At 36.6% G+C, this 12,591-nt stretch overlaps 1 protein-coding gene across 1 annotated transcript in view; it reads right to left on the bottom strand.

The window, feature by feature from the left end:
• Positions 1-11,894, bottom strand: part of XPO7 (exportin 7) — a 38,590-nt gene extending 26,696 nt beyond the window's left edge. Inside the window, exons 1-8 of the mRNA XM_043981428.1 lie at positions 11,823-11,894; positions 9,898-10,044; positions 7,759-7,852; positions 7,049-7,215; positions 6,751-6,816; positions 3,702-3,806; positions 1,221-1,386; positions 489-562 (exon numbers count right to left, since the gene is read on the bottom strand). Of these exons, the coding sequence (XP_043837363.1) occupies positions 489-562; positions 1,221-1,386; positions 3,702-3,806; positions 6,751-6,816; positions 7,049-7,215; positions 7,759-7,852; positions 9,898-10,044; positions 11,823-11,843 (840 nt within the window). The 5' untranslated portion in view covers positions 11,844-11,894. The remainder of the gene's footprint in view (positions 1-488; positions 563-1,220; positions 1,387-3,701; positions 3,807-6,750; positions 6,817-7,048; positions 7,216-7,758; positions 7,853-9,897; positions 10,045-11,822) is intronic.
• Positions 11,895-12,591: the final 697 nt, after the last annotated feature.

Genomic DNA, 12,591 nt, shown 5'->3' with positions numbered 1-12,591 from the left:
AGGTACCCAAATTTGGTCTCACACTATACCTTTTATTTATTATTTCTATAATGTGTGCCTGAGGGAATCAGTCTAATTTTTAATAGTCCAACTATGGAAGATAGGTACTTTCCTTCATGGAAATCTAATTATAGGCCAAACTCACATTTAATAATAGTACTAAGAAAAAAAATCTGACAAATATTTTAAAATATTTAACTTGGACTTAACTGGGCTAAAGTAAGCTTATTCAAATCTTTCTAGGGGGCAGCTAGGTGGTGCAGTGGATAAAGCACTGGCCCTGGATTCAAGAAGACCTGAGTTCAAATCCGGCTTCAGACACTTAATAGTTGTGTGACCCTGGGCAAATCACTTAACCCCCACTGCACCCCTCCAATCTTTCTGTAACTGTACCACTTTGAAGCAAATGTCTTGAAAGCTATTTGAATAAGGCTCATTCATCAATGCTGAAGAAACCTTTAGTTTTAGGGACTGTCATCCTGACTCACCAGAGGTGAAAACGAAGGAGGGATGGAATGATACAGGTCAAAAAACAGTTGCAGGGTGGAAGAATCTAAGAATGCTGAAACAAATAAAAAAAACACCACTTTACTAAGTATGTCTGCACATTGTTTGTTGGAATACTTCTGGCAATATGTCCAAGTAAATTTACCTTTATGCTTATTACTCAGGTTATAAAAAAAGTTTGAGGGCAGAAATGTTTACTCCCATAGAAAGTGTTTGCTTTATCTCTACAAAGCTAAATTAGACCACTCAGCTCCCTTAAGAAAGTTATGCCTCTGATAATATAGGAAACAAAGCAACATTAAGGGATCTATTAAAATGATGCTGAAGAGAAAGTTTCATATATCCAGAAATACAAATAGAGAACAATCTTAAGAAAGACACTATACAAAAGCATAAATTAGAAACACAAGTCACTAAGATGATTAATGCAGCAGGTTAGTCAAACATCTCTAGAGCAGTCACCCCTTAAAGAAATTCTCTCTAAGAAGTCACATGCAAAGGTTTCCTTCTCATGAACCATCTGTGGCTTCTTTCTGCTGACATAATTCTTTCTTGTTCTCTGTGAAAAGCTACAGTTCTCAAACCGCCCCCCCCCCAAACTTTAACAAGGATTTCTAAAAGAAATGGCGGTGCTTCGATGGCTTTGTCAGTACTGTGTTTCAGAAACAGATCCATTTCAAGTGATGAGATTGTTTTCCAATTCTGATTGTTACCTGATCTCCAGCTAGTGGGAATTTGTACTGTACACAGGTCATCTGAGGACTCATCTGTTGATGTGCCGATAAAATCAAAGTTTAGGCAGTTATGGGTGAGTTTGAGCAGTTGCATGAGCAAACCATGCTGACTTTCATCATTCAAATTCAGGTTTTTTCCTGAAGCCTGTAAAAATCAGGAGATTTATTAAACACACACAAAACAAGAACTACCCCCTCAAAATAGTGAAAAAGTAGTTGAGATCGAAAGAATAGTCCTATTTCAGCAGATTAAAGCCCCCCCCCCATAGAACATATTTAAGAAAAACTGACCCAGCAGCCAAAAGTTGTGGTTTTTTACCTACCGTTTGAAATACCATTCTAAAAATGGGCAGGTGTTGCCATGGGGGAAGGAGGAAAATAATGAAATGTGGTTCAGTAAACTCATATTGTCTAAAAGGTGGGGAAGAATTTTCCATGTTTGGTAAATAATTTTGTACAAGCATGAGAATTTTTAATCAATTCTTGCAGAAAAGGAAGTGTTAGGTAAAAATAAAATCAAGCTAAAATTTATAGATTCATTTTTTTAAAAGATATGGCAAACTTCCTAAGACTGTACATTCGATTTTTCTGTTGACGTAATGAACAAGAGAAATTCTAATTGACAGTGTGATACCAAGTGAATTCACTGACAGGCCAAAGGCCAGTTAGCTCCTGGTAGATCTCATATTGGGGATGGAGTTGTAAACATGTCTCAAAAAAAGTTCCTCAGCTTCCTACATATCCTTTTCTGTTAAGGAAGACATGAATATACTTTTACCAACAATATTAGTATCCAAAAAAAGGGAGAAAGTTTTGAGTTCAAGACACATAGCTAAAGAGGTAGTTGGTAACTAGAACTCATGAGGGTGACAATACCCATATATCTCAAGTCACTGCTTCAGCTAATTGCAGCTGGTGTTATCAGAGATGCTCATGTGTTGGACATCTTTCACCCAGGTATAGAGTATACTTCTCCTTGATAAAGAAAAATAATGTGGGCTAAAAGACTTTTTTGGGAAAGTGATATGACCTGGGTATGCTCTGGGAATTCTGAGGCAGTGGAAATAACTGATGAAAAAGGGCACAAGAGAAAGAATGCTGATTTGTTTCTAAAAATGGGGCATCCTGGAAAATGAGAACAGAATGACAAAAATGAACAGAAAACTGGAGGCTAAGTTATTTCCTTAGCCATGTCACACAACTCCACAATTTCCATTTAGCCTTTTACAGGGGACAAAGTACTCAGATGGAGTCACTGATGGATAGACTACATCTCTCTCATTAGTTCATCCATCAATAAAACAAATCTTAGCCAATCAACTTGTAATACTGACTTCCCTTCCAGGTTAGTAAACCTAAACAGATGTTAAAAACAATCCTAAAACTCCTCTCTTTCTTACAGATTTTGCCTATCTACTGTACTTCACTCAGTGGGGGATAGTCAAACCAGACTAGATTCTATGTGTTAACGCAGTGCAGCTTAAAGTAGTTTCCAGAGTACAAGGAAGCTAAACACCATTGAGTTTACTCTTCCTAAATGAAAGTTTTATTTGGTTTCAAAAATAATGACTTCGAGTGGTGGTACATGCCTATAATCCCTGCTACTGGGAGAGACTGACACTGGTGAGTCTTTTGAGTTGTGAGTTGTAGTAGGGCCAAAACTGACTGGGTATACATAATAAATCTGGCAATAATATAGTGAGCCCCTGGGAAGAGAGAGCCATCAGGTTGCTAAGGAAGGATAAACCAGTTAAGGATGGAAAGAGGGAATAGATAAAACTTCCATACCAATTAGCAGGCAAGTAGTGCTGCGCTTCTAGCCTGGGCAGATAGAAGGACTTAAACTTTTAAACTTTGCTTATAAACAAAATCTCCTTAAGAAAAGAGAATAGGACGGATATATAGGCAATTAATTGCTCTGGGCTTGGGGGGAAGGGGGAGAGGGTATAGACTTGCAATAATTATCAATGTGGCATGGTCCTCTAAAAATCATCTGATATAGATACTATGGAGTATTAACAGACTGAGAACTGAAGAGACCACAGAGGTCATTTAATCTGATCCCTTCATTTTACAGATGGAGAAACTGAGACCCAGAGAAGCTAAGTGCTATCCCTGAGATCATATAGGTCCATAAGTGATAAAAATGGAATTTGAACCCAGGCCTTTTGAATTTAAATGCAGCAGACTTTTCAGTGTCCGGGTGCTTCTCTAGGATGGAAAGAATGAAGGTGACTAAAAAAGATGTCAAAGTTTCTTCCAGAAGAATGTTAGCTCTTTGTGGGAATGCATGTTTCCTTTTGTTTTTATATCCCTAGTACTTAAGCACGATCCCTTGCATATAATAGGTATTTAATACATTTTTGCTGGATTGGATTAACACCTAAATAGAAACACAAACATACCTCAAACCATTTTCCTTTCCCCAAATATATAAGGCAGGACTCATTTCAATCTCACCTGTTTTAGTAAATTGCACGAGAGAGTGAAGATATCGAATAATGATGAATCTCGAAAAGAGGAGGCTATTTTTCTATGTTTGGTCAGAGGATGGGTGGTGTCTGCCTGTGCAGAAAGTGAATAAATCCAATACAAGTTTAGAATTCATTTCCAAAAAACCAAAAAGAGGGAAAAAAAATTCTAAAACCCCCCTAACTTCTTCCCATATGCTTGATATGAAACTGAAAAGAATATTTTCAATTACAGTCTATATTTTAAGTACTTATATGCCCTTTATCACAAGATACGAATAAGGAGAAATAATGGAGAATAATTAGCTTCCAGCAATCAAAAAGGAAATCACTTTAAATTTTATGAAGAAACATAAGAAGAGCTAAGATGAAGAACTGACATGGAAATTTTTTTTCAATTCTTGTTCAACTCAGTCAGGTAGTATTACCAAATTAACAGATGTTAATAATTCTCATTAGGTTATAGCTGAATCTCAAAGTGGGTACTGCAGAAAAGTGTGTGTGTGTGTATTTTGGGGGGGAGGGGGAAGAGGAGGGGACAATGAGGGTTAAGTGACTTGCCCAGGGTCACATAGCTAGTAAGTGTCAAGTGTCTGAGGCTGGATTTGAACTCGGGTCCTCCTGAATCCAGGGCCAGTGCTTTATCTACTGTGCCGCCTAGGTGCCCCAAGGTTTACATTTTAATGAATCAACTACTAATTGCTAGATTTACTAACTTGGAAATTCAGTATATTAAGTCCCAGTTCATTTTGATTTGTCTGTCATATAAACACAGCTATACAACTGCGGCAAAATACAATTTACCTATATGTACACAGTATTTTAATAACTTAAGAACTTGTGATTAAATCAATGTAAGGATTCCTTTTCCCCCCATCCTCAGAATGAAATCCTTCTAAAGCTTAACAGACAGCTCTTGAGAATGACTGAGGCCAACAATTTTAGTGCTGTCTGGCCAACCCACAATATTTCCTGACTTAGGTAGTAGGCTGGTCCTCAGATAGGAGACATAAAACTTTGTCCCTATGGCTTACTCAAAACCTTCCTAGTTTGGCAGAAGGATATGAAAGAACTTATGTTCCACTAGCAAAGCCTCTGAGCCTAGAATTCATTCCCTCTATGGCATACTGAGGCATAGTAAAGTAGGACTTTAGTTTAACAGTCTATATCACACATAGTATCACTTTATTATATCCTGTTTTGTATGATTCTCTCATTGATTCCTCTTATGGGATTTGATTTCCCAACTAGATATAAACTTCATTTAGGCCAGGACTGTTCCTCATACTTCTTTTGAATATGCAAGGGCATTAACCAAGTGAAAAGTATACAGGTTATGGTACTTGTTCTTCAGCACCTTAGTGCTTTCCTAGAAATGTGCTCTGAGAGCTGAGTACTCACACTGGCTGCGTGTAAAAGAAGCCCCACTCAGAGGGGCAGAGAGCAATTATTTTTGGGGAAAATGAAAATCAAGTCATAGAACTCCTTTAACTAAGTAGGGGAGTGTCAGGAATGTGTAATTCCCACTAAATTGTACTTTCTGTCTTAAATGCAGCAATTTCAAAACAATAGAAAATAACAACTTGAAAATGTGTACAGGTAACAGCGAAGTACTTTATATATGTTGTCTCATTTGATGTTGAAAATACTCTGCAAATCTTGCTTTAGTACCTTACTTCTTGTGTTGTGTTTTGGGCAATATATTGCTAGATTACACATAATAAACAATTTACTACTTCCAAATGTTAAGACAGAAATATATTTTGCATCATATGTCTAAATGTGAAGCAGAAGCTATGTGACTTGATCCTTTCTGAAGGGTAAGACAATAATATGTGTGGAAACACTTTAATAGCATGAATGTATTTTACAGACTCATAGAATTTAAAGCTAAAAGGGGCCTCAGAGAATTAACTTTTTTTTACAAAGAGCTTAAGCTACTTACCCCCAAGGTTACATTGCCAACTCTCAAGCTGATATTTTAAAAAGAGTGAAGAACCCAGGAAAATTTGTACACTAGTTCAGATCATTCATGCTTAGCTACTACTAATTGTAATAGGAATTGCATGCAAAAAAACATGATGTGGACTTTAGCAGACTGCAAAGTGCAAACCTTCTATCGCTAACTTATGTTAGATTTTCTCAGAGCCAGGGTTAATAAAAATGTCTGCAAAAGTATAAGCAATAGCAAGATTAATATAATTAATCTGTTGACAACTTAAAAGAAAGGGTACAACTAATATTAATTAATATTGGCCCATTTAACAAGTGAACAAATTAAAAAACATTTCCTTTGAACTAATTTGTCATGTCAATTAAAAATAGCCACCTTTCCCCTAGTGTTTCTTTGCCTTTTTCTTCTTCCCTTTTTTTTTTTGGTGGGGCAACGAGGGTTAAGTGACTTCCCCAAGGCCACACAGCTAGTAAGTGTCAAGTGTCTGAGGCCAGATTTGAATTTAGGTCCTCCTGAATCTAGGGCCAGTGCTTTATCCAGTGCACCACCTAGCTACCCCCTCCTTAGTGTTTCTAAAAGTATTTAGTACAAAACAGATTATTCTGAAAGTGTTCTGGGCAATAACTTTAATAACAGTTGTTAGTTGAGATTTTTTAAAAGTGCATTATCATGTAATAATGTGTACAGGAACAGAGAAGCACCTAAGGGATGCCGGCAAGGATTTGGTGACTCATCCTGTTGGACTGAATTGCCTTCATTGGCAAAATGCTACTAACACAAAATAGTGTCAGATGTTGAAGCATCATGGCTCTTATCTTTAACAATGAATGTTAACATCACTAAGGAAACCAGAAAAGCAGAGCCAAATAACTTGGAAACAGAAGAAAGAATGTGGCAATAGGAGTAAGGAAGGTTGTGCAGGTAGAGAAAAAGCCAACCAACCAATTCTGTTCCAGAAAGGACATTAATCACTTACCGCAAAAGCACACAACTGCCAAAAAGACCATCCCACACACAGCAGAAAACACCCATACTAAAGAAAAAGTAGAACACTTACTTCAATGAGGAAGGCTGTAGCACTTACTTGATTAATTTCATTGGTTAGTTGAGATAGAATTGTCACTCCAATGATGCAGTGTTCAACACTATCCTGGTGGGAAATTGAAGGCAACAAGGTTTGGCTTTGTGCTTATCATTTTCACTCTCAATTTTGGGCAGAGGGTCTGCATAGGAACTTAAGGTGCTAAAGTTACTATAAGAAATAATCTAGATGAGGATATTAGGACTCTTCCTGAGAAAGCCGCTGCTGATACCTCAGGCAGTTAAGTAATTTCATTTTCAGAGAATGGAGAAGTGGCAAAGTATATAAAGAAATATCTCACCTGTAAAAACCTTGTGACATCCGTGATTACATTTCTGAAAACGTATTCATCCTTCTGACAGTCAAACCAACCCAGCTTTGTAATTCGAGCATATAACTGAATAAGTGCTTGGGTCACAAAAGTAGCCAGCTTTGGCCGAGTGGCAAGGTAGTTGAGCACATAGTTCCCTACAATACAAAAATAATAAGTGTGATTGGCAAATAGGTGTCATTCTTAACAATTACTATATGGTCATAGAATTGTGAACACAAAACTGTTCATCCTAAAATTTTATGGTTCCTGTTATTTTATTTTTAAAAATGGTACCTAGAATTTCAGAAAAGTAGTTCCAGATTTATGAATCTTATACTTAAAGAGTTTTATATTATATGCAGGGAAACATAAAGGTATGCATTCTGAGGCAGTTAAAGAAAATGTCTTTGATGAAAGTGCAACCTTTACCAATATACTTCTTATTTACTGATATCTATAAAGACCGAATCAAAGAAAGTCCCAGTTAAAGAAAAGACGAGGCACCTACAAAATGAACTAGATTTTTACCACTGCATTCCACAAACACATTTGTATGCATTCTCACCATTATAGAGGTCTTAATAATCTAATGTATAGCAATTTTCAGAACACTACCAAAGATAGAAAGTTAGCTCCTACTCAAAGTAATACTAATAAAATATTTTTCTTTGCTTCAGCATCAAAAATTCTGTACTTACGAATATCTATCCGTTGTTCCAACGGCAAAGGGTTGTTTGTACGTGATACAAGCTTTGTAAGGCATGTAGCTGCCAATAACTGGGAGTACGATGACTGTGAAAACAAATCAAGAAAGCCTGGGTTTCAAAATGAAGAGTTTACCTGGTAAATCAGGAGAAGACTTTTGATTTATTATATTTACTTGTTGCTCAAATTCTGCCTTAAAAGTAGTAATGAGTTTTGATGCATTTTAATTTTAGAAAATTCACAAAGCACATAATTAATTCTAAGGATGAACAAGTTTCAAACAGCATGCTAAGGACAAGCTCATATAGCTTCAGTCTGGAAACATAAATGATGCGGCAGATCATAACACTGAGCAAAGGGAAGTATAAAGGATACACTAAAGAGTACGAAAAGCTAGCTGAACTGGTGGGAGCAGTCAATGTCACTCATACTAAAAAGTAAGAATGCCTGATGACTTTTATCTCATAATATTCTTAGTATGGATGAGTAAAAACTTAAAAATTATGATGTCATCCCAAAATGACACCTTTCCATTGGCATGCTTATTGATCAGTTATGGCTCTGGAAATTGTACATAGTACTCAATGTCATGTGAGCTTTAAAGTATAATTAATAAAATTAATTTATGAAAAATAAAAATTATCCCTGGAGATAAGAAGTAGAATTACTACATTCTTGAGTATAGGTTTTAATGAACAACCATTCTCATGGAAAAACAAGAATTCAGGGGCAGCTAGGTGGCACAGTGGATAGAGCACCAGCCCTGGAGTCAGGAGTACCTGAGTTCAAATCTGGCCTCAGACACTTAACACTTACTAGCTATGTGACCCTGGGCAAGTCACTTAACCCTCATTGTTGTGTGACCCTAGGCAAGTCACTTAACCCCAACTGCCTCACCAAAAAAAAAAAAAAAGAATTATTGAGATATATGTTGTTCATTCTTTCTAATGAAGAGGACCAATGACATCATGAGGTGATGCATGTTTGTTGGGATGCACGATGTGTAATTAGAACCACAGTGTATCTTATGACCAAGCAATTTAAACATTTGCAGAGATACCCTAAAGCTATTTTAAAATATTTGAAAATAACATATTGAAAAGTTACTTTGCAGACCAAAGCAGTAAATGTTCTTTGACTACCAGCTTGTCACCCTCAGCTACATTCCCTAGATTTTGTTTTCCTTAATCCAAACATACTTATAAATTAATCTTCATTAAAGAAATATTTTGGGGTTGTCTAGAACATAAAAAGAAAAACTAGAAATCAAGGGGAGGGGACAAGAACAAGCATTTATATAATGTCTATTATGTGCTAGGCACTGGGCTAAGCACTTTACAAATAATACTTCATTTGATCTTCACCAACAACCTTCGTGGCCAGGTGCTATTACTATTCTTATTTTACAGTGGAGGAAACTGGAGCAAACAGTGGTTAAGTGGCATGCCCAGTGTTACATTAAGAATTTTAAGGCCAAACTTGAACTCAGGTCTTTCCACTGTGCCACCTAATGGTCTCTTTCCTAAATGTGAGACTGTTCATAGGCAAGTTGTATAAGCTTTCTGTGATTCAGTTTTTGTATGCATAATTTAATAACAACCTTAAGGGTATTTTTTAGCAAATACTCTGAATAACAGGAAAAAGGCATTTAAATATCGTGTTATGTGAAAGGAGCTACTGATATCAAACCATTTCTACCTAACTGTAAACTTTATTAGTAAAGTAATGTAAGTATAAAAACTGAAGAAGAGTTCCAAAAAATGACTTTAAGATGACAAAGTTAAAGGAAAAAAATTAATTAAAAAAACAAGTTTCCTCATGGCAGCATTTGGCCTCTGTGATTTATTCACTGTAAAGAAAGACAAGTTTCAGGGAAAAAGGAATATAAACAAATTTTAAAATCAAAGAGTAGACAGTTATTACCAATACAAGTCAGATTAATAATTTCTTTCAATCAACAGGAGCATGATGGATAGAATGCCTGATTTGGTAATCAAAGCCAAAGTGCAGGTGCCCCCAACTTATCAACCCAAAGTCTCTGCTGACTCCATCCCTTCCCCTAAGTTAAAGTGGCCCTGTGTGCTTTTTCTTAGCTCTCTACTACTTCTCAGAAATCATCATATTATACGCACACTCCCTCTTTCCAGGAGGAGCTGGCACTTGCTCAGGCAATCAGGACTGTTGGTGAATTCAACCAAGGCTTTCTCTGCCTGGAGTCGGGTCGTTGTGTCGGTAGTTTCGTAGAGCTGCTTGCACAGGTTCTCTAGTTGGGCTAGGCTCTAGAAGAGATCAAAAAGAAAAAAGAAAATCTCAGTGAAAAGAGCATTCTTTTCTTTTCTTTTTTGAGTAGTGCTTGGAAGAGATCCATCCAGTTCTAGCTAATGTAAAGTATTTATAGTTTCTTAAGGAAAAAAAAAAAGATGAAAAAAGTCATGCATTCCCTAGACACTGCCACTGAAACAATCTCTGAAACTGCATTGGTGGCCATATACTATTTCAAAAGAATAGTCCACTAAAGCATACTTACTATTTTTGAGAGGCCAATCTATACAGTCAAAAGGTTTAATTAAGTGTCACACATCTTTAATTTCTTCAGGATATGGTACCATTTTGGAACATTTTGCTCCATTTGGTTTCATTTATATATGTATGTGTATACATATATATATACATATATATATATATATATATAACATAAATATGTATGTATTACAGAACAATTTTCCTTCTGTATCCAAGTCATTTCTATAATGTCATTCAAATAAAAAAGACTTTATTGCTGCTAACAATTTCATCACTAACGAATCAAATGCATTGCTGGTATGTCATTTTACATATAAATCATTACATACATAGACTGTATTGAATTCTGAATTATACTTCTCCCCTTCTTTCATGTGACCCTATAAAAAACATTTATATGGGGGGTGGGGGTGGGTGGGTGGAAGAAGGACTAGTTTAGTTAATTTCGTTAAAAAAAAAAATCTGGGGGCAGCTAGGTGGCACAGTGGATAAAGCACCGGCCCTGGATTCAGGAGGACCTGAGTTCAAATCCGGTCTCAGACACTTGACACTTACCAGCTATGTGACCCTGGGCAAGTCACTTAACCCCCACTGCCCTGAAAACCAAACCAAACCAAACCAAACAAACAAACAAAAATCCTAGAACATTTGATTGTGGCTCCAATTTCACTTCTACTGCTGGTTTTACTGCGAAATGTTACACTGGACACGTCATTTAACTTTTCTGGGATCCAGTTACAATCTCTAATGTTCCATTTGTCTTTAAGAATCAATGCTGGAGGCAGCTAGGTAGTTCAGTGGATAAAGCACTGGCCCTGGATTCAAGAGGACCTGAGTTCAAATGTGGCCTCAGACACTTGACACTCACTAGCTGTGTGATCCCGGGCAAGTCACTTAACCTTCATTGCTCTGCCTCCCCCCCCCCATCAATGCAGAGGGGGCAGCTAGGTATCTCAGTGGATAAAGCACTGGCCCTGGATTCAGGAGGGCCTGAGTTCAAATCCCGTCTCAGACACTTGACACGTATTAGCTGTGTGACCCTGGGCAAGTCACTTAACCCTCATTGCCCAGTCAAAAAATAAAATAAAATAAAAATATTACTTAAAAAAATTTTTTAAAAAAAGAATCAATGCTGAAATATGAGGCAGCAAATTTCAGTGACTAAAATGTCAAACAATCTTTTCTTAGCAATAAGGGGAAGCAGAGCAAGCTTTAGAATTAGACCCTGGTTGATTCTTTCCCACAAACACAAAGTAGCTATGGGACCATGGGCATGTTTGCTTCTCAGCATTTAAGGAAACTCTTTTAACAGTATATGAGTCATGATGAAATCACAGGTCTAGACCCAACAAAAGAGTGAAGGGGCAGCTAGGTGACACAGTGGATAAAGCACCAGCCTTGGATTCAGGAGGACCTGAGTTCAAATTCGGCCTCAGATACTTGACACTGTGTGACTCTGGGCAAGTCACTTAACCCTCATTGCCCCACAAAACAAAACAAAACAAAACAAAGTGAAGCTTCAACATTTACGCACCTTTTCCCTCAAGTACCTCATGTCTCAAGTTGAATAGTGTTTCTCTCCTCTGTTGTACATGAAACTCCTGGGTCAGTTACACATTTAAATGACACTGGCAATTTAAACCCAGCTGCAGCATATGTTACTTGAAGATAAGAACAGGGAAACTCCCCCAAACAAACCCTTCTCCTCCAAATCTTGAACTAATTCCAGAAAAGCAAGGATGATGTAAATGTAGACCTAAAAGCAACGTAAATCTATTCCAATATGTCCCAACCTTTTCAAACACGGAGATTCTTCCCCTCTTTGGCCAATAAATAAATAAATAAACAAACACAAATGTCATGGACCTCATAATGGTTATTATATTGTTAGTGTACAAGTTACTATGAATTTGGCAATGGTCTTAAAGGAATTTTTACTGTATTTATCATAACAAGCATTCATATATTTGAAAAAAATTACAGAAGTTACATTTATTATACAGTCATATTTTGTTGGCAATAAAAATAAAAATGGCAATGCTTAGTAAATATATGGATGTGGATTATTCACAAGAACTCTTGTCTACAAATGTTAACCTCTACCCTATTTTTTTTTCCATGATAGGGATAAAGTGATCTTTAAAATGAATATCTTAACTGGAAACAAAATAGGTCCCCATCAAATGGCATATGACTAAACATGTAATGAGACTGTAAAAAATGATGAATATAAAGAATAAGGAGAAGGATGGGAAGACTTATATGATTTAAAATAGCATTTAAGCAAGCAAAACCAGGATGAC

This window comes from Dromiciops gliroides, chromosome 2 (genome assembly GCF_019393635.1).
Source record: "Dromiciops gliroides isolate mDroGli1 chromosome 2, mDroGli1.pri, whole genome shotgun sequence".
Classification (NCBI taxonomy): Eukaryota; Metazoa; Chordata; class Mammalia; order Microbiotheria; family Microbiotheriidae; genus Dromiciops; species Dromiciops gliroides.
The sequence above is the reverse complement of the archived record's forward strand: the minus strand, read 5'-3'. Positions and strand labels throughout refer to the sequence as shown.